The sequence below is a fragment of the Accipiter gentilis genome, chromosome 7, assembly GCF_929443795.1.
Source record: "Accipiter gentilis chromosome 7, bAccGen1.1, whole genome shotgun sequence".
Classification (NCBI taxonomy): Eukaryota; Metazoa; Chordata; class Aves; order Accipitriformes; family Accipitridae; genus Astur; species Astur gentilis.
Window position 1 is genome coordinate 10,637,827 of NC_064886.1, and position 24,134 is coordinate 10,661,960.

Consider the following 24,134-nt stretch of genomic DNA (forward strand, 5'->3'; position numbering starts at 1 on the left):
CTGCTATCGTCACCGTGTCCATCCCCAGAGGCTCCATCCCAGTTAAATGTTACCAGGGCACAAGAGGGGAAACTGAGGCAGCAGGGATGGGGCTGGCTGGGTTGACAGGCACAGGCCCAGCCCCACGCTAGCTTGGGGATGGAGCAAGCTCGGCCCTGCTGGAGGCCACGGAGGGGAACTGTGGTAACCACCTGCCAATCAACGCAATGGTGCTAATTAGCACTTGGCAAGACTCCCATCCTCGTTAATTAGCGATAACAAGGATTTATCTCCAGGCCAGATCCAGTGGAGCAAGGAAGGAGCTGTGTTCCCTGAGTCGGGCAGGAGCCTGGTGCCACACAGCCTGACGTGCCAGAGCCTATGCCATCCCTCCAGCCCCAGATGGACAATGAGCCGCAGGCCTCAAAATGCTCCATTTTATTTAAAATAGCACTTGGAGAGGAAAAAGGGCAGTGGGGGGACAAAGGGCAGTTGCATATAAAAATAAACCAAGGTGGCTGGAACCGTGGGTACGCCCAGCCACTCCCGTCCTGCTCTCTAGCTGTCCCCATGGAAGCCTGATCTCCTGGGGCCGTGTCTTGGACCCCAGGGCCATGGTTTCCCGGCAGGACCCAGTCACTAATGGGGACACCGGCTGTGGCGAGCAGCTCCCCTCGTGGCAAAAAGCCACAGTGCAAACGCAGCCCGAGACCCGTATCAAGATGAAGAGGCAAGACAACATCTGGGGTGGGTTCCCCATCCCACCGCTTTTTGAGCGGCACCTTCCTTCATGTCGTTGGTAGTAGAAGAGTTTTTGCATTGAGTAGCGGCATCCACAGCTGGTCCCTCGCCTGGCTCTCAGGACACGGCTCTGCTCTGGGATGGAGCAGCCAGGGTGGCGTGGGCAGGCATCAGCAGGAGCTAGTCTGGAGGTTGGCCTCATTGAGCAGCGAGGCGATGGAGGAGGGCCCATAGGCACTGTCGAACTCCTCATCTGAGCTGAGCTGGTCATCTTGCAGGGAGGAATCAGTTGCTGAGCGGGCAGCTTTGCGCCTGGAGATGGAGAACAGGAGTCAGCCCTCACTGGGGCTGGGACCCCATTCCAGCCTGGGGTTGGGACCCCATTCCAGCCCAGCATCCCCTACCAAGCCTCCTTCTCTAGCGCCTTGATGCGGTTCTGCAGCTGCTCGTTGAGCTCGTGCTGCTCCTCCAGCTCCCGCTGCACCTTCTTGCGGATGCCCTCAAGCCGCTCGATCTCCTCCTCTGCCTCATCCACTTGACGCTTCAGGGCTTTCACCCGCAGGCTCAGCTGCAGGGAGACGGGGTAATTCCCATGGGATTAGGATGGCTGGTGCAGGACAAGCGCCCAAGGGTCCCTTTGGTGGGTCCCGAAGCCGCTTGGCATCTCTGAGGGCTCCCGTCCGCCACCCACCTGGTCCTTCTGGTCACTGACGTGCTGCCGCTCATCATCGATCTGTATGGTCAGCTCCTTCACCTTCCTCTCCAGCTTGCGGTTGGAGGACAGCAGGATGCTCTTCTCCCTACGGAAAAGCAATAGGTCATGGGCAAGCTGGGCTGGCACCCGGCAAGGGTGAAGGCACCCCCTGAGGCAGGGGTCTCCGTGGCCAGTACCTGCCCTCTGCCTGCAGCTTGTCCTGCAGCTCCTCCACCTGCGCCTCCAGCTGCGAGATGTTGCTGCTGGGTTTCTGCAGCCCCTCCGAGCTGGTCAGGCGGCTCTTCAGCTCCTTGTTCTACAGGGAGAGAAAACCCCAAAGCCATCCCCGTTACCCCCTGCAGTGTTCCCAGCTGGAGCAGGAAAGGCTCAGAGCCTTGCTTATGTAAATCCCAGCCTCGAGTCAGGGCCCAGAAACCCTTTCCCAAGGAGAAGACATAACGAGCTGGGTTATATAATGGCAATTAGCTGTGCTGGCACCAGCCAGGGTATGAGGTGATACCAGGATGTGCCAGGGACCGCTGGGTGCAAGAGCCCCTGTTGGCTCCATGACACTCATCAGCCCCCAGCTCCCTAGTTTCTGCTCTTAAACACCCTCGTTGGCCAAAAAAATCCCCAAAAGCACCAGAAAAACCAGCTCCTCTCCCCACCCCGCACAGCAGCGTCACCCCAGCCTCGTCAGCTGGGCAGCAGTAACAAAGGTGGCTGCTGCTGGGCCGGGCCCCGCGGCGTCACCAGTAGGAGTCCCGTGTTTTTCTTGGCAGCTGCAATTCCGCACTGGGAACAAGAACAGCTCGGGGAGCTTAGTTCCCATTGATCTGTCTCGTTAAGAGCCAGCTCAGGGTTAGGTAACGAAGAGTTTGGTGTGCAAGCCCAGGCAGGCTGGGGGACAACTGCAAGGAAAGGGGGGGATCCTGCAGGAATGCCACCCTAGGGAGATGCCAGACAGCTCCAAGGATACTCCAGCCAGGGATGTGCCCTGGGGAGGATGGGGACGGGCTGTATCCAGAGGCGGGGTGTGTGTGTGTGTAGGGTTTTACAGCAGGAAAAGCTCCTTGGGAACACGGTCCCTCTCCCAGGGGTGCTCTAGCGAGGAGCGGGGCTGTACCAGGATGCTTTGCCCTGCATCCCTCACAGGACAAGTGGTCCAGCTGCCCTCCAGCTGTGCCCATGGCTAAGAGGTTGGATCTGGCCCTTCTGCAGCTCAGCCATACCTGCCTCTCCAGCGAGACCTTGTCACACTCCAGGTCCTGCCGGCTGGAGCGTTCCTGCAGCAGCTCTGCCCGCAGCTGGTCAATCTGGGGACAAGGACACAGTAGGAGTTGGTTTTGCCATGTCCTTCGCTGCTGTGTTTGCTCAGTGAGAAGTGAGGCCACTGCAAGTTCTTCCCATGACACCAGTGCCACAGAGCACGGGTGGACTCAGGGCACCCAAGAGCCACACAGTGGCCATCCCACAGCACGCAGCCAGTATCAGTAACACCAAAAAACACCAACGAGAGGATTTTGGTTCCTTCCTAAATTAGTTACTGCCATTCTGGCAAGCAGCCCACAGACAAGGGCTGCAATTTTCCACTGGAGGGTTTAAACTGGTTGGACTGGGATTCAGAGACCCGGCTGTGCTCCCAGATCTGCCCGGCACCGTCAGGCACGGCAGTGCAGCCATGCCAGGGACAGGAATGGGTTTGATCCACCAGTGGAGCAAAATTAGAACCACCCCAAGGGCCTCTTTGAGGTTGACCGAGGTGAAATACGCAGCTTTGTGCATTATTTTAAAGCAAAGGAAATTGGAGTTTATATAAAAAATTGCTTGAATTTTATTCAAGCAGCCCCAAAAGCCAGTAGAGCCACTTTCGAGCCAAACCCAGCTGTGGTTTCGTGCACATTGCTGCTCTGCAGCTCCTGTGCTCCAGACACATCCAGGATTCACTGGAAAAGTTTCCCCCGGGATGTGCCCATTTCTCAGATGGAAAAAATAGGAAAACAACCCATTTCACCAGCTCACCATAGCCTGAGGCGTGGGAATTCCCTTTCCAAGCCCCAGGCTGGATGCCAGTGGGGCAGGAGGCAGACAGGCTATAAGCGGAGAAGCTGCCAATCCTGGGATCCCGGCAAAACCCAGCACTGCTGGATCCTGGGAGGCTCGGCAGGCAGTTCCTGCCTGCTTGCAGAGCTCAAACACCAGCTCCGGCTTTGAAGGTAATAAGCAGGTGGGTTAAGAGGGAGGGGAGAGCCTGGAGACTGGCGTAATTTAAGCCCCAACTTCCTGCACAAACACAAACCTCACCCTGTAATTTCAGGGGATTTTTTTTTTTTGTGCCAAGCTCGTATGATTTCCGTTTGTGCCCGAACCAGCTTTTCAGACGCCGTCATCTCGATTGTATTTAGAGTGACGGAGGGCTCCAGGCTGCTCGCTAACGACTCATTAATGGGGTTTTAACTCTGGTGACCAGTTGCACCCGAGGATCCAATTTATCCAGCGCTATTTTACCAGAGCTGAGGGTGGCTCTGCCACTGCACCAGCGGGGTTCAGGGCAGCACCACTTGCCCTACCTGGTCTCTGCTCCGGTTGACCCTCTCCGTCAGCAGCTCCACTGTGGTCCTCTCCTCCTCCAGCTCCACCTCCAGGCGTTTAGACTTTTCCTGCAAGGAGGAAGGACCAGAAGGGTCAGCACGGGCCTCGGGTCCCCGTGGGCAGGGGGACAGGTGGCAGGAGGGGCTCAGGCTGGTGAGCTGGGATGCTGGAGGAAGGGAGTTTGCTCCAACAGTGCTTCCAACCCAGAAAAACCCAACCAGCCCGAGAGGCTCTGACACAGCCCGGGAGGCAGGAAAAGGGAGATGCTTGCATATGAGACAGCAGCTTGATGCTGTGCAGACCCCCGCGCACCCACCACCCCACTGGGGGACAGCAACCCGCAAAGCAACAGCCTGCGGCAAGCCAAGCCACGGGGCAATGCCGGACAGAGCCGAAACAAAGCCAGCTGTGCTGGCAATTAGTAAATATTAATAGTAGCAATAGCACACCGTAGCAATAGCACACCCCCTGCAGCGCTGCCAGGCTGCGCAACTCCTCTTTCCCAGCAGCTGTGGGATGGAGGATGGCTGGGTGAGCTCTGCCCCTTGCTGTTAGCACACAGCACTGCAGGAACGGGATGAGTGGTTTTGGGGCGCTGAGCAGCGCTCCCCACCTCCAGCGTCTTGACGTGCCGCGAGCGATCATCCTGGGAGCGCTTCTTGGTCTCTATCTCCTGCTCGAGGTTGTGCAGCCGCTGGAGCAGCACCTCCTTATCCAGCAGCACGCTCTCCCGCTCCGCCTGGCTGTCCTGCAGTGCTTGCTTCAGCCGGGCAACCTGCAGCATCAAGGGAAGAGGCATCTCCAAGTGAGACATGTCCCCAGGCTCCCTATGGAGGGACCGAGAGGACAGCGCAGGGACCCACAACGTGCCAGCCCTTGCTCTACCTCGTCCTGCAGTCGTCCCACGTTGAACTGCATCTTCTCCACCTCGGCACCCCGATCCTTGGCTTGTTTCTGGGAGTCCATGATCTCCTTCCGCGACTTCTCCTTGAACTCCTCCAGCTGCGACTTCAGCATGGCCAGCGAACTATGTGACTCCTCCGTCATCTTCTCCAGCTGCGGCAGAGCGGGGACTGCTCAGGGGCTGGGGACCAGCCTATGCACCCTGTCCCGAGCTGATGGGACTCGAGGTGGGAGAAGATACCCGTGGGGATGGGGGTGACATTTCTGCTCTGTGGGCTCAAGAGCATCACGGCAAGGGGTGCAAGCCCTGCCAGAGCAGCCTGGATGTCCCCAAGCTCTGAGCAGGCACTGGGCTCTTGCAGGAGCCGCTTGAGGAAGGGTAGGGGACAACACAGCCCTAGGACACCAGGGGAAGCTGATCCCTGGGGACAGCAAGGTTTTAGAGAGTCTCCAGGGACATCAGGGAAGGATCGATCCCAACTGGCTCTGCAGGGAAACGAGATCTGTACCAAAGTCCTGGATCCCTCCCCCCTAACCCAGCAAGGTCATCATGGAGATCCCCATCCCGTGGCACAGAAAGTGGGTGTCATGGCACCAATGCCCCATGGGACAGGGGTCCTGGGGGTGCAAGCAGCCCCAGCGGCACCCGGGCACCCAACCTCTTTGTTCAGCTTCTCCGTGGTGCGGTCAAGCAGGCGCTTCTGCTCTTCCAGCTCACTCTTAGTGCGCTTGAGCTGCTCCTTCTGCCTCTGCTCATCCTGGTAGGACGTGCTCAGCTCCTGGTGCTCCTGTGTCAGCCGGGCCAGGCTCCGCTGCGCTTCCTCCAGGCGGGTCTCCAGCAACCGCTTGGCCATCAGCAGCTCCTGCTGCTGCTCTGTGGCTTCGCCCAGTGACTCCTCCATCTGCCTGCGCTCTGCCTGCAAAGACAGAGCTCTTCAAACTCCTTCCCATGGCAGGAGAACAGCTCAGGGCAGCTCAGGAACAGCTGCAGCCCCAGTACCTCCAGTTTGGTGACCTTCTCCTTGAGCCGTGCCTGGGAGCCCTCCCAGTTCTCGCCCAAGCGCTCGTACTCCTTCAGCTGTGTCTCCATCCCAGTGGCCTTCCTCCTCAGGTCATCGTTCTGCTCCTGCAGCTCCCGCAGGCTGGACTCCACCATCTTCCTCGCCTGCTCCGATGCCTCCCGCGCACTCTCCAGGGATGCCTTTGCCTGCAATGCAGCCACAGCATGGGGTGGACCCAGGGCCAGCCATTGACCCAGGAGTCTTGGGGGGCAGTTAGGGCTTGCATCCATTGGGAGGACCCCACAGCAGGTGGATCCAGGGCTGCAGGTTTGCCACATTGCCCCACGACTGCGAAATCTGGGGCTCACGGGAAGGTGCAAGGGCAGCCCACAGTGGGGATCACTCCTTGGCTTGCGGCTGGGTGGGGGCAAACCCTTTCCCTTAGCACTCACCTTGGTGGCCTCGTCCCGCTCCTTCTGGAGCTGCTGCAGTTCTCTGCGGTACCGCTCCAGCTCCCCGTTGTGGCTGGACGCTTCCTCCTGCATGGTGCCCTTCAGCACAGCCAGCTCCTGCTCCTGCTGCCGCAGCAGCTCCTCCCGGCTCTGCTTCTCTGCCGTCAGCTCCCGCTGCGCCTCCCGCATCTGCCGCAGCTCCTGGGATGGAGGGGACGGGGTGTCAGGGACCCTTGGAGCTGGACGCGGTCCCCGGCACTGCGTGTGCCTCCTCCCTTGTCACCCACCTTCCTGAGTGCCTCCAGCTCACTGGGGTCCACTGTGCTGCTCCGTGCCTGGTCTGCTTCCTCCCGAGCGGCTGCGAAGCGCTCCCGCAGCTCCCGCAGCTCCTCCTCAAACTCCTCCCGCTCCAGCTTCACCTGCAGCAGCCTAGAGAGGGGCAGGATGAGGCCACCCAACTCCATCCCTGCATCCTTGTGTCCCACACCCCCACTCCCAAGTCCCAGCATGCCTAGAGAGCAGCACCCAGCTCAGCTATCACCTTCCTCCCCACATGCCCAGGGGAGGAGGAGAACCAGCCCCATCCCAGCTCTTGACCCATTTTAACGGCATTTGGAGTAAAGATGTCAGATGGTCATGAGTGGCTGGACCTCCATGAAAGCTGCTCGTGGCTCTAGCTCAGCTGCAGTGAGGGCACTTACTCCTGCTTGGTGTTGCGGAGCTCATCCTTATTCTTCTGGAACATGTCTCGCCAGTGCCCCATCTCCTCTGTGCTCTCTTCCAGCTCCCGCTGCAGGTTCCTCACCACAGCGTTGATCTTCTGCCTCTCCAGCTCCAGGTTAGCCTGATCCTGCATTGCAATGTGGAGTACTCAGCACCCTTGCAGGATGCTCCAACAATGCTGAGGTCCTGCCACAGTTAATGACCTCCCAAACCAGCCCAGGGAACCCAAGCAGGGATCTGGGAAGACTCCACACCTCTGCAAATCGGCTCCACTCATCCCACAGCATCTCCGCCACGGGGCAGAGAGCTGGGGCAGACGGATGCTCTTGGGGCAGGACACAAACCTGATTTCCAGCTCAGGACCATTTAAAGGGGGAATTCAAGGACATGACTCCAAGCAGAGACCCTCCCCAGCTGCAGCCAGCAAGTCCCCATCCACCAGCTCTCCCCAGCAGCCCTCCTCACAGCCAGACCTGCGAGATGTCCTCCATGCTGCGTCGCAGCTGGTCCATGTCGCTCTGGTACTGCTGCCGGACACGGTCGAGCTCCTTGTCATGGCTGGCCACCTCCTCCTTGAGGGCTCCCTTCAGCGCTGTCAGCTCCCGCTCCCGCAGCCGCAGCTGCTCCTCCTGACGCTGTTTGGAGCTAAGGGCCTCCTCCAGCTCCTCCCTGGTCTCCAGCAGTTCCTGGGTGAAGGGGACAGCCGGGCTCAGTGCCAGCGAAGTGACACAGGGGGATGCTCACGCCCCGGTGCAACCATCACCGTACCTTGTACAAGGCTTCACCATCTGGGGACGCACTGGAGCCCTTGTGCAGGTGGTCGAGCTCTTGGTGCATTGCCAGCAGCTGCTCCTTACAGTCACCCAGACAGGTCTCTGCCTGCTCCTTGGCTGTTTTCACTTCGCTCAGCCTGGAGGGCAGCGCGGAGTCCTTCACAGCACAGGGCACGAGACCCCGGCCACATCTGCACCCCAAAGGGCCGGGGCTGCAGCCCTCACCCATAAGCATCTACACTGGTGGGCAGCTCATCCTCGTGTGGCAAAGTGGACGGGGACAACAGGGGGACAGCCACCCACCCTGTACTCCCCCAGCCCTCCTTGCAATTTCCAAACGCCCCTGCCACCCTCCCACCACCCTCTGTCCCCCCCCGCACCAGGGACAGACAAATATCCCCAGCCACGGCATGCTCAGCAGTGCGACTGCAGCTCTTACTCTTGCAAACTTCTCTGCAGCTCCTGGGTTTTCTTCTCCAGGGTCCCCCGCAGACGCTGGCTCTCCCCTTCAGCCTCACGCAGCTGGGCTTCCAGCGCCCGAGCAGAGCTGCTCCTTACCGGCTCCCTAGTCAGCTCCAGCTTCTGGCAGAGCTGCAGGAGAAGCGGGGGAACACCAGTTAAGTTCCCTCCTGGGGGCAGAGCAGCCAGTGATGCTCCCATACCACCTCTCCAGCATCCCCCTTGCCGGGTCTGTTGGGGATGGGAAGGACTTCTGCACCCCCAGCATCCCTGAGACACCCCAGAGGGGTGCAAATCAGACCAGAAGATTTGGTCTTGCCTGGGCTCCCAAGCCCAAGTAAAAAGGGGGTCACAGCAGGGACCCATTGTGCTTCCCCTCCTCCCAGGGATGTAAACTGTGACCCCGTGTCTCCCTAAGCCCCTCAACCTTCTGCTTGGCCTCACCTTGGTCTCCTCATTGAGCTTCTCCTGCAGCTCCTCCACCTTCCTGGCCAGCTCCCTGTGCTGGGGCTGGGAACATGCCATATCCTTGGCAGGTGCCTGGAGAGACACCCCCCCACCCACCCCCCCCCGCCAAGCTCACTCAGTGGATTCAGGGTGCTGCAACCCCCCGGGGCCACAGCTCAGTCCCTAGCCACTGCCTTTCAGCTGCACACTGCCATGGTCCTGGCATGCTGGGACATGGTGCTGGGAAGGTAGGACCCCCAGAGGGTGGCTTGGGGAGCAGTCTCCCCCCAAGCACCAGGATGGCCCTGACTCACCGCCAGCTCCTGCATCTTCTCAAACAGCCGGGAAGCTTTCCTCTTCAGGGAGATTTCGCTCTCGCTGCTCCTGTGGGCATCAGATCCAGGGGAAGTGTTTGGGGATGGGGTGGTGGAGCAGCGGCATGGCTGAGCCCGGGTTGCAGGAACATCCCCAGTGCTTTTCCACTCGCTCACCCAAAATCCTGAGCACCAGCTGGCTACAGGGGCATCCCCACTCCCAAACCAACCCGCAGCATCCCAGCCACAACCACTGGGACTTCTGGAAAAGGGCAGCATCCCAGCCACAACCACTGGGACTTCCAGAAAGGGGCAGGGAGCAACAGGGGCACTCGGAGGGGATTTAGGGGGCTCACCCCTCCTTCAGGATGCTGTAGATGAGCTCCTTGGGGTGCTCAGTGCTGCCAGGCTGGGCGACCTCCCGCTGGTCCCGCAGCAGGTCTGGGGTGGATTTGAGCTGCCGCAAGGGATAAAAAAAGCTCATCTCTGGCAAGGGCATGAGTCCCCCCACCAGCCCCCCAGGTCCCACTGCTCTGGAGAGATACCAGCACTTGCCTTGGTGCCAGTGACCCCCTTGGTGACCCTTGTGATCCCAGCAGGATCCGGCCCCCTGGTACCTGCAGCTCTGCCTGGGCTTTGCTCTGCAGCCGCTCAGCCACAGTCTCCTCCATGCCCCGGTTTGCCCGCTGGCTCTTTGTCCCCCCGTCCTCCATCCCTCCAGCTCTGCTTGGGCGGCTCAGGCTTCCAGCGGGCACCGAGGACTGGGGGTGAACAGCACCGGCCTGGCGCTGGGCACTGCTCAGCTCCCTGGCATCCGGCATGTCGCGGTGGGGGACGTGGCTGTCCAGGCTCTGGGAGCGCTTCCTCTCCTCCGAGGCAATCCGGCCCCTCCTGGCCACCCGCCCTCGCTGCTGCACCTTCCTGTCGAATTTGCTGATGAGCGAATCCACTGAGGAGAGGGGTTTGGTGTCCACATCGCTGCCACCAGTGACCACCGTGGCCTCTGTGTCTGAGGAGGGGTCCTTGGCCATGACGCTTGAGCCAGAAGCTTTGCTCCGCTCCGGTGTGATGTTCAACATGCTGCTGCTTTTACTGCCGGCCAGAGCCCGGTGCTGCCGGCTGCCACTGGCCCGGGGAGCACCAGCGGCAAAGGGCTTGTCCGAGGCAGCACCAAGCAGATCCCCGTGGGACTGAGTCCTCCGCAGCTCCTCCCCGAGCAGCCGTTTGCCAGGCAGAGATTTGGGCTCATGCTGGGAGGTCGCTGAGATGCCGCTCGTCTCCTCATCGGAGGTGCTGTAGGATGAGCCATGCTTGGGCTGCCGTCTGGCATAGGGATTTTCCGGCAGGTCGGAGTCGGAGCTGACAGAGCCAGAGGGCCAGGGGCCGGTGGGGGGGTTTGGGTAGGAGCCCTCGCTCTTGATCTGCACCCCGAAGGAGTCGCTGCCCTTCTCGCCGCTGTTGAGGACAACGAAGGGCTGCCCGGCGATGCCCTGCACCCGCACCGCCACCCCATAGGAGCTAGGCTTGCCCCGTGCCTTGGGGGGTCTCCGGGGCTCCTGCAGGTCATTGATGAAGCGGATCTGGACGCCGTAGTCCACAGGGCTCTGCTTCTCTGCCATCGCGGTGCTCACCGGCCACTCCATCCCCGGAGCTCAGCACCGTGGTCCTGGGCAGGGGAGAAAGGGAGCAGAGTCGCCCTCAGATCAGAGTCAGCACTCGGTGAGGGTCTGGCAGCGCTTTCCCATGAGGACAGGTCCCAGTGGACACCCGGTGCCAGCGCTGCAGTGTCGCCAGGACAGGACGGGGACAAGGCTTGCTGTGCCGGCACTTGCATCACCCAGATGCTCCCGGGAGGACGCTGGAGAGGGCAAGGAGAGCAAACCCCCCCCCCCCCCCCCCCCGCCCCAGCATGGGCGGCCAGACCCTCACCGTGTGTCCTGCCGCTCGCCCTTGGTGGCAGGACCCCGGGGATGCAGAAGCAGAGATCCCGGCTCTGCTCCTGCTGCCTCCCAGGCGCCTGCGGAACGCTGCAGCCTCGCTGCAGCCAGAGCTCCAGCGTCCCTCAGCATCACTCCCAGCGCCCGCTGTCCCCGCGGCCAGGGCAGCTGCCCAGGTCCCGTGGGGAGGGGACAGATATGAGCAGTGACATATTGGGAACAGCGTGATGTAACCCTCCCCCTTGGTCCTGGCGGCACCCAGGGTGATGCCGGCCGGCAGGAGAGCGGCAGCAGCTGAGGACACAGAGGGGGATGAGCTCCCCTATAGGCACCTAGGGGGTTTAAGTGATGAAAAAGCCCCAAATCAGCCCCTGAGCCCTGCAGCATCATGCTTCCCCCACCCCGAGCACCAGGAGCAGCAGCAGTTCCTTTCTCTGCTGTACATAAACTGGATGCTGGGAGCGGAGTGAGGTGCTGAGCGCTCAGCTCACACCTGCGTCCCCCAAAGGGTGTCCCGGGGGACCCCGGGATGCAAGGGGACCCTGAGCCAGGCAGGGGGATGCTTAAACACATCACATGCATGGAGAAAAACAAAAAAAAGCAAAGCCCATGCTTTCAGCTCAGGTCTGGATATTGCCCCCAAAGCTGCCCCAGCCCGGAGCAAGGAGCCGGCAGGGATGGAGCACGAATGCAGCTGGAGCAGCGGGATGCCCAGCACAGCTGGTCTCTCCCACGTCCTCATGTCAACCCTGAGACCACACCTCCTCCTGTGCCCACCCCGGGGAAGAAGCCAGAGCCCAAGCCCTGCTGCCGTGGGACCCAGCTTTCTGCGGAGAGATGGAAAGCACCAGAAGTGCTGGGCCCAGAGCAGAAGCATGGGCCAGAGGCAGCAGCGGGTGCAGCACAGACCCTGCTGGGCAGTGCCAGGAAGGACAAGTCATTCGCTTCCCCTGGCCCTGCCAGCTCCCCACCACCGCCGTCTGCTCCTGTCCCCCAGCCAAACTTGGCAGGGATGGCTCCTGCGGCTCTTCCATTTTGCCGGAGTCACAACAAGCCCTTTGGGTCTCCTGCATCCCTCCCCAGACCCAGCAGCGAGGGCAGCAACCAGGAGCTGCAGGCAGCAGCAGGCAAGAGACCAGCTATTTATTCCACAGGCAAAACAGCCCAGGAGCCGACACATGGGATGGGAGAAGAGCCCCTGAATCATGAGCTCATTATTCCTACATGGTGTCCAGCTAACGAGATCAGCAACAGACACCAGCCTCTATAAATACACCCTCAGCCCAGCACCCGCAGCATGAGCCCCTAAAGCAAATCCCATCTGTCTTGTCCCTCCAGTCACTGCATCATCCCCTCCAAGCCACAGGGATGGCCCCCACCGATATTGGGGTAGGAACCTTGAGCCCTGGGTGCAGCACTTGCCTTGGGAAGACCTTTGGATGGGTGGCAAGGGGTGGCACAGTGTCCTCCTGCAGCATTGCCAGTGGGGCAGGGACTCACTGAGCAAAGCCCCATCTGTGCCAGCATCACCGCAGCCGGCAAAGGATGCAGCTCTGCCCCACCGCCCACCCCTGCCCTGGCACGATGGGAAGCAGGGGGTGAATAACTGCAGGGGTCGGATGCAGTTGGGGATGTCGCTGGGGTCAAACCCAGTTGGCACAGGACCGGACTGAGGAGAGGAGGGTTTGTTCTTTCCAAGGGAGCACCAGCTTGAGATGCATGGCTTTGCTCCGAGTTTTGGGGGACTCTGGAGGCACAAGCCGGGCACCTGGGGAGCTGGGAGGAAGCAGGTGAGCCAGGCCTGGCCAGTAAACTCCCAGGAATGCTTCCTTCCTCCTGGAAGGCCTCCAGCTTGTAGATAAAGGGCTGGAGCCAGATCACATTCCTGTGTGGGAGAGCAACACCGAACCCCAGGCTGGAAACACAGCCCTGGGAGGAGATTTCACTGGAAACCACAGGGAAGGAGCCTGGAAGCAGAAGGGATAGAGAATTGGGGCTAAAAATAGGCTGGTTATTGTCTCCAGGGTGTGCGCCATACTCCAACATACCTTAACCCTGCCCCAGGTCAGGCTGGCAGCAACCACGGCACCAAGCAGTGGGGGTCCCGCACCCAGCCAAGGCAAGAGCAGAGCTGGCAGGAGCAGGCAGGCAGCAAACCAGCAGGAGAGGTCTCTTGCCGGCGGTCACGCACCTCCGGCATCACGCTGCCGGCCGGCAGCGCCGGGGATGGCGGCCAGCCAGCTCCACTTGCCCAGATCAGTGGCACAATAAGCCCTTTGTGCCGACAATGTTAACCCAGAAAGTTGTTTTGCAATTTGCAGGCGGTGCTGGAAAAGGCTCCTACACTGAGCAGGAGCTCGCCCCAGCTCTCCTGCTCCCTTCCACAGCCAAAAACACCCAGGTGGGAAAGGTGATGGCTGCCAGGTCGGGCTGATCCTCCTCCATCAAGGTCAGGCAGGTAATCCGACCGCAGGCAGTTGCACACTGGGACCCCAGCAAGGAACTGGCCCCATTTTGCATTGAAGCCAGAGCCCATCTCTGGGCCACCTCCGTCTGAACCAAGCAGGTCGGCTTATGTGGCTGCTGCACCCCCTGAGCACAGGAAGCAAAAGCTGTCATATTATCCCAAAGCACTTCATGTCCAGACTGACATCGCAGGGAAGGGGCCAGCAGAGATGCACAAACCCGGCATTTCTTCCCCGTCACCTGTTTTTTGGCTCCTGGCATGGTTTAGGCTATTTCCACTGAGGGTTTCCCCAAAGCTCTGCTCTGCCTGCAGCGCTGTTTGCTCAACCGTGTTCGTACGCAGCCCTGGTTTTCCTCGGGGCCAAAGTCCGAGGCTGATTTCAGGTGCAGGCAGCACAAGCTGTGCCTGCGCCCTGCCCGTCACCGGGCTAGCCCGCACCGACACCAGCGGAGACCGGCTATTCCTGCTCTCCCGCAAACTCCGAAACCCTGATAAATCCTCGGCCGAGCATGTGAGCCATGCGCTGCCAGCCGGGTCAGAGGAACCCGAAACCAAGGCACCTGCGTCACACATCAGGGATGGGCTCATCATGACACCTGCATGCCAGCATTGTGCCAGGGGCTGGAAGAGGGCTGTCCATGGGGGATAAGGGTTGCCCCATAGGCGATGTCCCCTGGGGCTCCCACGGGAGCTGATAAAGACCGAATTCCTTTGTATTCCAGCCCAGCCACAGGCAGAGCCCTCGGGTTAATCATCAACCTAGAGACTGGAAAATCCTGTTCCCTGCCTCTCCCAGAGCCCCATTTTGGAAACCAAAAGCCCTGTCCCTCCTGCGGGACCCTGTGCTCCAACACCGTAGGGTCAGACCTGATGCCAAACTATGCTCTCTGGGTCATATCCGTTACCAAACCGTGCTTTCCACCGTCATGCCGAGGGCAGCGCTCCACTGCAGTGCCCTGAAACCACCAGCGTGGCACAACCCGCACCGTAACATGTTTACTGCAGCACCGATCAGATCAGTTTACTGGTTTCCAAGCAAGTTGTGCCTTTGAAACCAGAATTATTTTGATCCACACGCTCATGGGGATAAATATTTCCTGGGGGAAACCGGCAGGGAGCGAGGAAGAGCTTCGGGGACATAACGTGGATCCACACAGGTCTCCAGTGCTGCAAGGCTCAGATGCTCTGGTTTCACCCCAAACTGGGGATCCCCGTCTCTTCCCGTATCATTGTGATCCCCAGGGCCAGCTCAGGCAGCACAAACACGAGTGCGCAGGCATCATGCTGACCCCGTGGGGACCGCAGAACCTCCATCCCCGGGGCAGTGCCCTCGGAGGCAATGCTGCAGCTCCCACCCCTAAAAAGACAATGCTGAGGGGAGATGCTGCGAGTACTGCAGCCAGGACACGGCAGGCGATGGGCTCCGTGGCAAACAAGGGGGCTCCGTTCAGCAAACGGCACATTGTCTCCAGGGATGGAGATGGAAATCCAGCTCCACTCCAAACCAGCTCAACTGGTCGGGGTGGTGGGAGAGGAAAGCCAGCCCTGAGCAAGCCGCAAACACCCTCCCAAACAAAAGCTTGCAACAGCGGTCAGAGGATGGGGATGGGTTAGCGAGAGCTGGTGCGTCAGGACCTCAAGATGCAAATAAGTCTCGAGGCAGCAAATAAGTCAGATGGCAGCAGGGATGACACCCAAGCCCTAGATTTTTCTTTCTTATTTAAACAGGCTGCTAAAAATACTGCCCCGGGAGCCTGGTGAAGTAGGGCAGCTCCCTGCATTAAAGCTTCAGGACTCTGGCAGGGCAGGGCCCTGGCCGCAGCAGCCACGTCGCTTCCGCGCTGGTGCGAAATTTCCCTTGAACCTGCCAGGTCCAAAAGGCTTTTTCCTGGCTTCGGGATGGAACTTGCCCTCCTGTGACTCATGGCTCTGGGTGAGAAAAGGCAGGGGTTGATTATCTCCATGCTAACGAGGACAAGCAGTGATGGTCACTGCCGCCCCTACAGAGGGCCCTATAGAGGGATGCTATTGGGTCCCTGTATGGGACTGCTCCTCAAAGGATAAGAGCACCTGCAGATACAACTTCCATAGGGAAATGCAGATCCCTTACGGAAGGGACAGTCCCCACAGATGGCAGGTAAAGGCAGTTCCCATATGGGCTATACGGGACAGCAGGTCCCTGATGGAGCAGAGCCAGCAGAATAGGGACAACCCAGGTCCCTCACTGGGGCAGCATCCTGGGGCTCCCTATAGGATCTGCTATAGGGCAGGTCACACCCTGGGGAGAAGAACCCCTATGGGGACTGCAATAGGGTGGAGCACACACCAATGACAAGGACCCCCATAGAGCCAGCCCCTATAGGATCTTCTAGAGGGCAAGGATCCACCCCTCCAAAGGAAAGCCCGTACAGGCCCAGCCCCTATAGGCTCTGCCATAGGGCAGGGCACACCCCAGAGATAACAGCCCCTATGGCTCCAGCCCCTATAGGCTCTGCCATAGGGCAGGGCACACCCCAGAGATAACAGCCCCTATGGCTCCAGCCCCTATAGGCTCTGCCATAGGGCAGGGCACACCCCAGAGATAACAGCCCCTATGGCTCCAGCCCCTATAGGCTCTGCCATAGGGCAGGGCACACCCCAGAGATAACAGCCCCTATGGCCCCAGCCCCTATAGGCTCTGCCATAGGGCAGGGCACACCCCAGAGATAACAGCCCCTATGGCCCCAGCCCCTATAGGCTCTGCCATAGGGCAGGGCACGGCCCAGGAAGGACACCACCTATAGACCCAGCCCCTATGGGCTCCTGCCATGGGGCAGGACACCCTCCCGAGACAGCAGCCCCTACGGCCCCAAGCCCTACAGGCGCTGCCGTGGGGTCCTCCACACTCACCGCCCGCCGCCGGCTCCACTCCCCGCCGCTGCCCACCGCAACCTGTTACCTTCGCCCAGGCCCCTCCCCCAGGGTCGCCCGTTGGACCGCGCCGCGCCCGGCCCCTCCCCGGGGCGGGGACAGGCCCCGATCTGCCACGCCCATGGCCACGCCCCCGCCGGCTAACGGGCCGCCTCGGGAGGGAGATCACGTGAGGCGGCCGGTGCCGCCGGCGGAACGCCGCCATCTTGGGGAGGGAGCTGCGTCCGGGGCAGCGGCGCCTTCATGCTCCGGCACCGCCTCGCTCGCCCAGGGCACGGTGTGGCGGGGACGGTCCCAGGCCCTGCCGTCCCCCCCGGCGCGGGGCCTCTGCGGTCCCCGATCCTTAAGGGACAGCGGAGTGACCCCCGGGCCTGCAGCAGGGCGGGGGTGAGGCCCCCGGCACCGAGGGGCGATCCACAGTCCACGCACGAGAGTTCCGCCACTCACAAGATGGCGCCCGGCGCACCCCTCTTCTCCTGGCTCCCGCCACGCCCAAGGTGGCGCCGTGCCGCCTCGCCTAGGCCTACGGCGGCCGGGAGCGGCCGTTATTCCTCCGCGCCTGCGCAGCGCGGGCCGCACCGTGACTAAGATGGAGGTCGGGCGAGCGCGGGTGCCGCCGCCGTTCTGGGCCGGGGGCCCGGCCCCAGGGCAGACGTACGTTCCTGGCGGGCCTAGCCCCGTCGCCGGCGTCCTGCCCTTCACCCGGACGCTGTGAGTGCGGGGGGGCTGAGGCGAGCGGGGATGTGGGGGCATTGGTGATGGGGGACTGGGAGGGGGTGGGCCGAAGGGGGCTCTGGAGAGGTGGGAGGGAGCGGAGGGGCGGCGGCGGGTTTCTGGGATCTGGGATGGGGAGACCGGGGCGACTGGAGCAACTGGGGGGCTGGGAAGAGCAGTGCTGGGGGGGGGGGCAGGGGAGGCGGGGTGGAGGGAGATGGGGTTGGGGGAGCAGGGAGAGGGCTGGGAGGGAAGAAATGGGGCTGGGAGGGGAAACAGGGGGATGGGTTGAGGAGTAAGGAGCCGGGCGAGTCCGGGGCCTCCCTGGTGCCGGGTCAGCGCTGACATTTGGGTCTTCAGGAGCCCGATGGTGACGGGCACCTCGGTGCTGGGAGTGAAGTTCGACGGGGGGGTGATCATCGCTGCGGACATGATGGGCTCCTATGGCTCCCTCGCCCGCTTCCGCAGCATCTCCAGGCTCCTGAAGGTGAACGACACCACCATGCTGGGGGCATCCGGTGACTATGCTGACTTCCAGTACCTCAAGCAGATCATTGACCAGATGGTGTAAGTTCTGTACCAGGCTGCTGGGCAAGCCCTGACCGTGCTGTGGTTTGTGCTGTGCTGCTCTCTCTTCCCAGTCCTCAAAGGACTGAAATGTAATTAAATGCATTCCCTGAGCAGGGATAAAACTGAGCTGGAATCCCCCTTGTCCTTTCACAATCACTTCAGTACAGGTATCTTCTCCAAATTCTTTGCTGAGCACTGTGGAGAACCAGTGGCAGTTATTCTTTGTGGCCTTTGGCTGATTGACCCCTTGTAAGGTTTTGTTTGAAAACAGCCTGTGGGGATTTTGTAGGTGGTGTAGTCTGTCCTGCTGGGGGTGCAGCTAGAGGTGGGCTGCTGCTCTTTTAGCTGGGTGGTTTCCAGCTTTTCTTAACTGGGGGAAATTTCTACCTAAATTAGAATCGACGAGGAGCTATTGGGAGATGGTCATAGTTACAGCCCGAAAGCCATTCATTCCTGGCTGACGAGAGTCATGTACAACCGGAGGTCCAAGATAAATCCTCTTTGGAACACTGTTGTCATTGGAGGCTACTACAGTGGCGAGAGGTGAGCAAAGATGAACCATGTGGAGTGCGTGATGGTTACTGCACGTCCTTCCCTGGGGCTGCTTCTCATAGCACGGTATTCGGAGAGGTCTCTGGCTGGGTGCAGCCACTCAAAAGCCGAGTCCCTCCTTGACACAGCCCTGCCTGTGCAGCTGCCATGCTCACAGATGTGTCCCTTCAGCTTCCTAGGTTATGTGGACATGCTCGGTGTTGCCTACGAAGCCCCTACACTTGCCACGGGTTACGGAGCATACCTAGCTCAGGTAGAGTATGCTCTTGCTCAGCTGCTAAAGTGAACTCAGCACTGGGTGAACTGAGCTGTTGAGCTATTGGATTTTATTTTTTTATTCCCCAGCCATTAATGAGAGAAGTCTTGGAGAAGAAATCCAGCCTGACGAAGGAAGAGGCCCGTGACTTGATTGAGCGTTGCATGAAAATTTTGTATTACAGAGATGCTCGATCGTTCAACAGGGTGAGTGCCCTGCTCTGACGTGCCATGACTGGAGAGCTGGTGTGCCTGCTCTGCGCCTCAGGGTGATGTTCCAGTCTTCACCCCAGCTTGTCTTCTGTCCCTGACCTCGGGAATCCTTGCAGTAACTCACTGAATTGGCAGGGGTGGGGTACACTAAGAGGTCCTGTTAGCAAAGCTGTCCTCCATAGCCAGTCTCCCCTTGTGTCCTGCAGCCTCAGAAGAGCTGTTTGAGTCTGAGTGATGCTCATCTCTGGTGTTTTTTTAGTTCTGATATTTCTCCCATCCCCACAGCTGTAGTATCCAGAGGCTGCAATCTTTTTGCTTTGAAGTGTTTCCGTCTACTACTATCAACTACCTTGACTTGCCTGCCAAGGAAAAAGTAAAAGTAAAATGTTACTGAATACAAAGCCACGTTAAAACAAATGTGTTTAAAGGACAGATGTTATTACTGACTTTTACTGATCAGAGCTTTCACAGGGCCCATCTTCAATTCGGGTATGGAATTCAGGCTTTACTGAGAACTTTCAATGTTTTCTCTCCTCAGTATGAAGTAGCTATTGCAACGGAGAAAGGCGTGGAGGTGGAGGGACCCCTGACCCTGGAAGCCAACTGGGACATAGCACACCTTGTCAGGTAATGCCTAACTTTGAGCTCTTGGTCTGTGAGTTGGCAGCCTGGCAAATCCTGAAGGCGCAAAATAAAGTGGTTAATAAAGGCCGTGGGATGCGCAGCTGTTGCGGGAGAACGTCCCTGCCGCTTGCTTCAGTAGGAGTCTCCTTGATCCCCTGCTGCAACCGCAGTCTTCGCATTCCAGGAGGCAGTGTTGGGCTCTGCGCGCTGCCTGGCTGCTCTCCCCTTTATGGCCAGGGCCTGAAGGCATTAGTGTGAGTTCCTTCTGGAATGGGAAAGCTTTTTGTGGATGTACAGTCTGCTTTGCTGCCTTTGCACCTCCTCAGAACAAGTGTCGCTGACAGGCAGCACCTGATAAAAGTGAAAGTGAGATGCTGACTGCATCCAGGTTGTGTAGTATCCTGACCTTATCAAAATATCTTCTTGCAGTGGCTTTGAATGATCTCTGAAGAGCTGCTACAGGCTGTGGTGTCCACATTATCGCCCTTTATATATGCTGTAAATCGGTTACTCCTTTTGAAGGTCTGATCCGACTTGTTTTGGAAATGAAATAAACCTGTTGAGACAAGCCTGTGTGTTTGTGCTACAGTTGTGCTTGAGTTTGTGGGATGCTCCAGAAGCACCGACTTCAGGAAGTCTCCTGGTTTCAGACAGTGAAGGTCAACAACAGCTGCAAGTCCTTATTTTTGCTGGAGAAGGGCAGCAAGAAGAAAAATGGCTTTTGTTGTTTTCTTGGCTGGGGTGCTGGTAGGTACTGTCCTCCTCCTGTATCTGACCTGGCAGTGCCTTTATCAGGTGGGGAGCAAGAGTGTGTGTGTGAGCAGGCTCAAGGTGCTCCCTAACTACCTCTCATTAGCACCTATGGTCTCCTCTCTGCTGGGTGACCATGACAAGGATTGCTTTCACCATGTCTCCACTCTAGTAAATGTTTGCGAGTTGCAGGTTTGTGTTGCTATACAAGACCGCTGAAGAGCAGTAGCTGGAATGTTTTACCTGTGGGACACCAGGATTAGCACTAGTCTTGGCCAGTACCTGTTTGCTAAATCTTAAGTTAAATATGCAAGTTACTTTAAGATTTGCCCTAACAAAAGAAAACCTGGAGTTACGCCTTTGCTGACCGACAGCAGTATATCCTGGGATACATGGGGCTCCAAAAATCAAAGACAACGGCCCTGCAGGTCCCTGCAAGCAGCTAGAGGAGCTGCGCCTCCATCCAACCCCACAGGCTGCAGGCGGATAGTAACAAAATGGTGTTACATGTACTTCAGATAGGGCTGAACTGAGTATTTCTTAGCCTTATATGAAATAAATTCATAAATAATATTGAGTGGTATTTACTACTACCCGAGATAAACAACAGTAAAAATATTTATTCAGGAGAGTATTTTATTAATGATTTTTCAGACTTTTATTTAAAAAAAAAAAATCTCATTGGGGAGAGTAGGTTGTTCCAGTGAACCTACTGTATAGTTAAAGGGCAGAAATGTAAATTGGACAGAAGTCTGCCTCAAGTGTTAATGACATGTAAACACATTTAATTACTATCCCATCTCTGGGTTTCTTCAGGACATGCTAAACGACTCTGTGTCCCCTCACACACAGAGAGGGAACTCAGCCTGCAACCCAGGCACAGCTGAGACATGGCACACAGCAGGCTCACTCTCGCATGGTGCAGAGGAATTCATGATGCACTTTATATTAAGCATTACGATATCACAAGAGTTAAATAGTTCTTCATAATAAAAACACATGTTTATAAATCCATTTCCCTGGTTTTATTAAATGTTCCACTTATGTACATTTTAAAGATGAACCATTTACAGGTCTGCACATGCTGCCTCCTGCTTTCCTTAGGTAATAGGGAAGGTTCACAAAACCTCTATGGAAACAGAAAGGTGCAGGTGCTTCTGAATTCTGTATGTCAAAATGCTTTCCGTTTATACCATAATACATAGAATTAAAAAACCCTCACACATGCAAATTGTAGAAAAATTTAAGCTGGCAGTGAAAAATAAAAACAAACGTCTTCTTTTTGTGCACGTCACAGTTTGTTTCATTAAGTCAGATTTCTAATTCTAAGGAACGTAGTGTCTGATGCCACTGGTTAAAGCAGGTTTATCAACTACTAGTAGTTAAAAGGTCAACGTTTTAATGGTCCATACAGTTTTAACTCCCACCTACTGTACAGGAAGATCAGGACAGACTGGACTTTCCTCTTCCACCGTGTACCCTCTGTCAGTAATTCTTTGGAGCAAGGTGGGTGCTAGGTGGTTTCCTGGATGGAGGAGAGGAACCACCGCACCATGTCAGAAAGTCAATGGGAAAGTGAGAGGTTTGGGTCAGCACTGCCCCTGACTCCCTGACTGTGGATCTCCATTCAACCCCAGTTCAAAGTGTCATGGCTCCCAAGAAGCGTTGCTGGCACTGAACAGGCAAAATGCTTTCGCTTGTGTTTTTACCCCATGTCCAAATTCACAAGCAAAACAATTACTCTTCTTTAGAAAACAAAACAAAAAAACCCCAAACCAAACCCAAATCTTAATGGCCAATTATAGAAGGTTCACACATTAGAGCAATAACTCATCTAAATTTTCCACAGAAACCTAAATCTCTGGGTCAAGTGTTTAAAAAAAAAAAACCAACAACCAAAACAAAACAAAAAAAAAAACTGTGTTAAGACAACCAAAAAGATTTATATACTGGTTCATTAGCTACATATTTTTTTCCTTTCTTTAGAAATGGTCACATTGACAATGTATAATTCAAAACATTTCTGCACAATAAAAACAGAAAACTATGATACAGTGAGGTAAAGAAAACGCAAAAATATTCACCCACAATATATTTTCAGAAAATACCAACACAGTGATTTTTCTTTTAAAAAAGCACAAAACTTATAAATGAACAGCATAAATGGCTATTTATCTGAGTGATCGCCTACGAATTTCCTAAACCCACAAATCCACAGGGAAGTGTAATGGTCTCATCCAACATTTATTTAAAAAATAACCCTTTCTGGATCACGATTCGCAGATCAGTGCTCAGATTTCCATCAGATCCAAATCGGCATCTTCAAAGCCATAAAATGATTCAGTCTCACTCTCCCCTTCGAAGAGCTGATGGAGGATCTCTGGGTCTGCAGACTCCTCGGCCTGGGTCCGATCCTGGACCTCAGCCACCGCCTCCTCCTGCTGCTCCTCGTTCAGCTTCAGCTGCTCCTCCAGGGAGGCAATCAGCTCCTCCTGCATGTCAGCGTTGCGTGTGGGCGAGTTGGCTGTGCCGTCCGGACCAGGCAGCACACTGGCCACCAGGAAGGACTGCTGCACAAGTTCAGGAGAGTCACTAATGACCTCCAGGACCTCTGCCAGCCAGCATAACACCAGCTGGAGAAGAATGTCCGAGTCACACGTGGAGTCCGCCATTTCCTTGGCTTGCTCTTTCCACTTTTTATGCAAGAAATTTTTCACAGTCCTTTTTATACAAACATCTAGAGGTTGGATTTTGGAGCTGCAGCCAGCAGGGACAACAGCCGGCAGAGTGCTGGATGCACTCAGCAAGGAAAGTACTTCTTCTGATAGGTGTGTTCGGTGACAATCCAGCACGAGCATGCCCTTGCTGTTCTGGCACTCTGTGTGCTTCTGCCACACTCTGGACGACCACAACTCCATGACTTCATCATCGCTGTATCCGTTCTCCTTCGCTTCCAATATGATAGATTCTGGCACATTGGCGGGCTGCTGTACGTGACCCCTGTAGAAGACCAGTGTTGGGAGAACGCTTCCATCGGCAAGGATTGTGAGGACAACATCACACCAGGGCTCCCCAGTTCCCACCGTCTGCAAAGCATTCTCCTTCCGGTCATCGCTGCTCAGCACCTCCACATCAAGGAAGAGAGAGATTTCGTCAATGGCTGCAATCATGGAGAGAGGCAGGTCTTGAGTGTGGATTTGCCGCTGCACAAACTCAATGAAGCAACTGGCGTTGTCCTCTACATCTTTGGGGAGAGGGTGAGCCACTGCCCTTCGAGTATGTGTGCTGAGGTTGTGCCGTAGCATGAACCTCACCGCCCACTCATAGGAGATCTTGAAGCCACCTTCGAGGGATCGGCCAATTTTGGTGGCTTTCTGGAAGAGAGTCTCCTCGTTCACAGGCAGCTGCTGCTCTCTCTGTGTGAGGACCCATTCCGCTAGTTTCTCTTCAGCCTCTAAGCTGAGGTACTTGCCCTCTGACAGCGATGCCAAGTTCTCTTCTTGGAAAGCTTGAAACCTTCGTAGCCAGCGCTTGATCCGCCTCTGAGGATTTCGGAAGTGCTCTGCAGCCTGTTCAGTGTTGCAGCACAAAGCAAACAGTACAACTCGCAGCTTTTTTACTGACAACTGCTCCTTTTTGCTTGCAGGCTCAGGCTCCTTTGTTGGCTGCTCATCTTCTTGAGCATCAATATTTAAGCACTCTTCTTCCTGGCAGACCAGAGGTCTGTTGTAGGCTGTTGGTGCCAGTTCAGGCTCCAGGTCATCTTTTGCAGGTAACATAGACTTTGTTTTCACAGTAGCAGCTTTACTTGGGGAATAGGCAGGACATGTGTTCTTCATGCTTTTGTCCTGGGGCTGAATGTGCCTTGAAGGGAGAGAACACAGGACCTTCTTAACGCTAAGAAAATAAAGCTGTTGAGGGAAAACAAATAAACAGGAAAAAAACCCCCCAAACCCAACCCCACAAACTGAAACAGATGATGGCAGATAAGAGTTTAGAAACAGTTTACCTGGAATGTGATATCCAAGTAGGCCCTGTTAAGAAAAACAAAGCAACAAAAAACA

At 57.1% G+C, this 24,134-nt stretch overlaps 3 protein-coding genes across 19 annotated transcripts in view; 1 reads left to right on the forward strand and 2 right to left on the reverse strand.

Annotated features, from left to right (window-relative positions):
• Window positions 1-416: 416 nt before the first annotated feature.
• On the reverse strand, window positions 417-16,472 carry CGN (cingulin). 2 transcript variants are annotated; one of them, XM_049804707.1, is made up of 21 exons: window positions 16,372-16,472; window positions 9,696-10,744; window positions 9,435-9,535; window positions 9,079-9,148; window positions 8,762-8,857; window positions 8,298-8,449; window positions 7,854-7,995; window positions 7,559-7,771; window positions 7,064-7,212; window positions 6,650-6,791; window positions 6,363-6,563; window positions 5,910-6,116; window positions 5,569-5,826; window positions 4,892-5,062; window positions 4,620-4,781; window positions 3,985-4,074; window positions 2,647-2,730; window positions 1,612-1,730; window positions 1,412-1,520; window positions 1,125-1,288; window positions 417-1,032 (listed from the first exon to the last, which is right to left on the reverse strand). In XM_049804707.1, exons 2-21 carry the CDS (start codon window positions 10,719-10,721, stop codon window positions 891-893), a joined length of 3,798 nt encoding a protein of 1,265 aa, XP_049660664.1. In that variant the 5' UTR covers window positions 10,722-10,744; window positions 16,372-16,472; the 3' UTR covers window positions 417-890. The 2 variants fall into 2 exon arrangements, with proteins under 2 accessions (XP_049660664.1, XP_049660663.1); XM_049804706.1 differs by lacking the exon at window positions 16,372-16,472 and adding an exon at window positions 11,008-11,201.
• A 471-nt stretch (window positions 16,473-16,943) lies between these two features.
• PSMB4 (proteasome 20S subunit beta 4) lies at window positions 16,944-19,888 on the forward strand. The gene is made up of 7 exons (XM_049804708.1): window positions 16,944-17,103; window positions 17,467-17,673; window positions 18,073-18,219; window positions 18,400-18,481; window positions 18,574-18,690; window positions 19,235-19,323; window positions 19,750-19,888. Exons 1-7 carry the CDS (start codon window positions 16,982-16,984, stop codon window positions 19,760-19,762), a joined length of 777 nt encoding a protein of 258 aa, XP_049660665.1. The 5' UTR covers window positions 16,944-16,981; the 3' UTR covers window positions 19,763-19,888.
• An 85-nt stretch (window positions 19,889-19,973) lies between these two features.
• The window catches only part of POGZ (pogo transposable element derived with ZNF domain), a 40,443-nt gene continuing 36,282 nt past the window's right edge, over window positions 19,974-24,134 (reverse strand). For all 16 annotated transcript variants that reach the window (XM_049804695.1, XM_049804693.1, XM_049804692.1 and 13 more), the window contains 2 exons: window positions 24,080-24,104; window positions 19,974-23,934 (listed from right to left, as the gene is read on the reverse strand). In XM_049804695.1, the coding sequence (XP_049660652.1) occupies window positions 22,362-23,934; window positions 24,080-24,104 (1,598 nt within the window). In that variant the 3' untranslated portion in view covers window positions 19,974-22,361. The remainder of the gene's footprint in view (window positions 23,935-24,079; window positions 24,105-24,134) is intronic.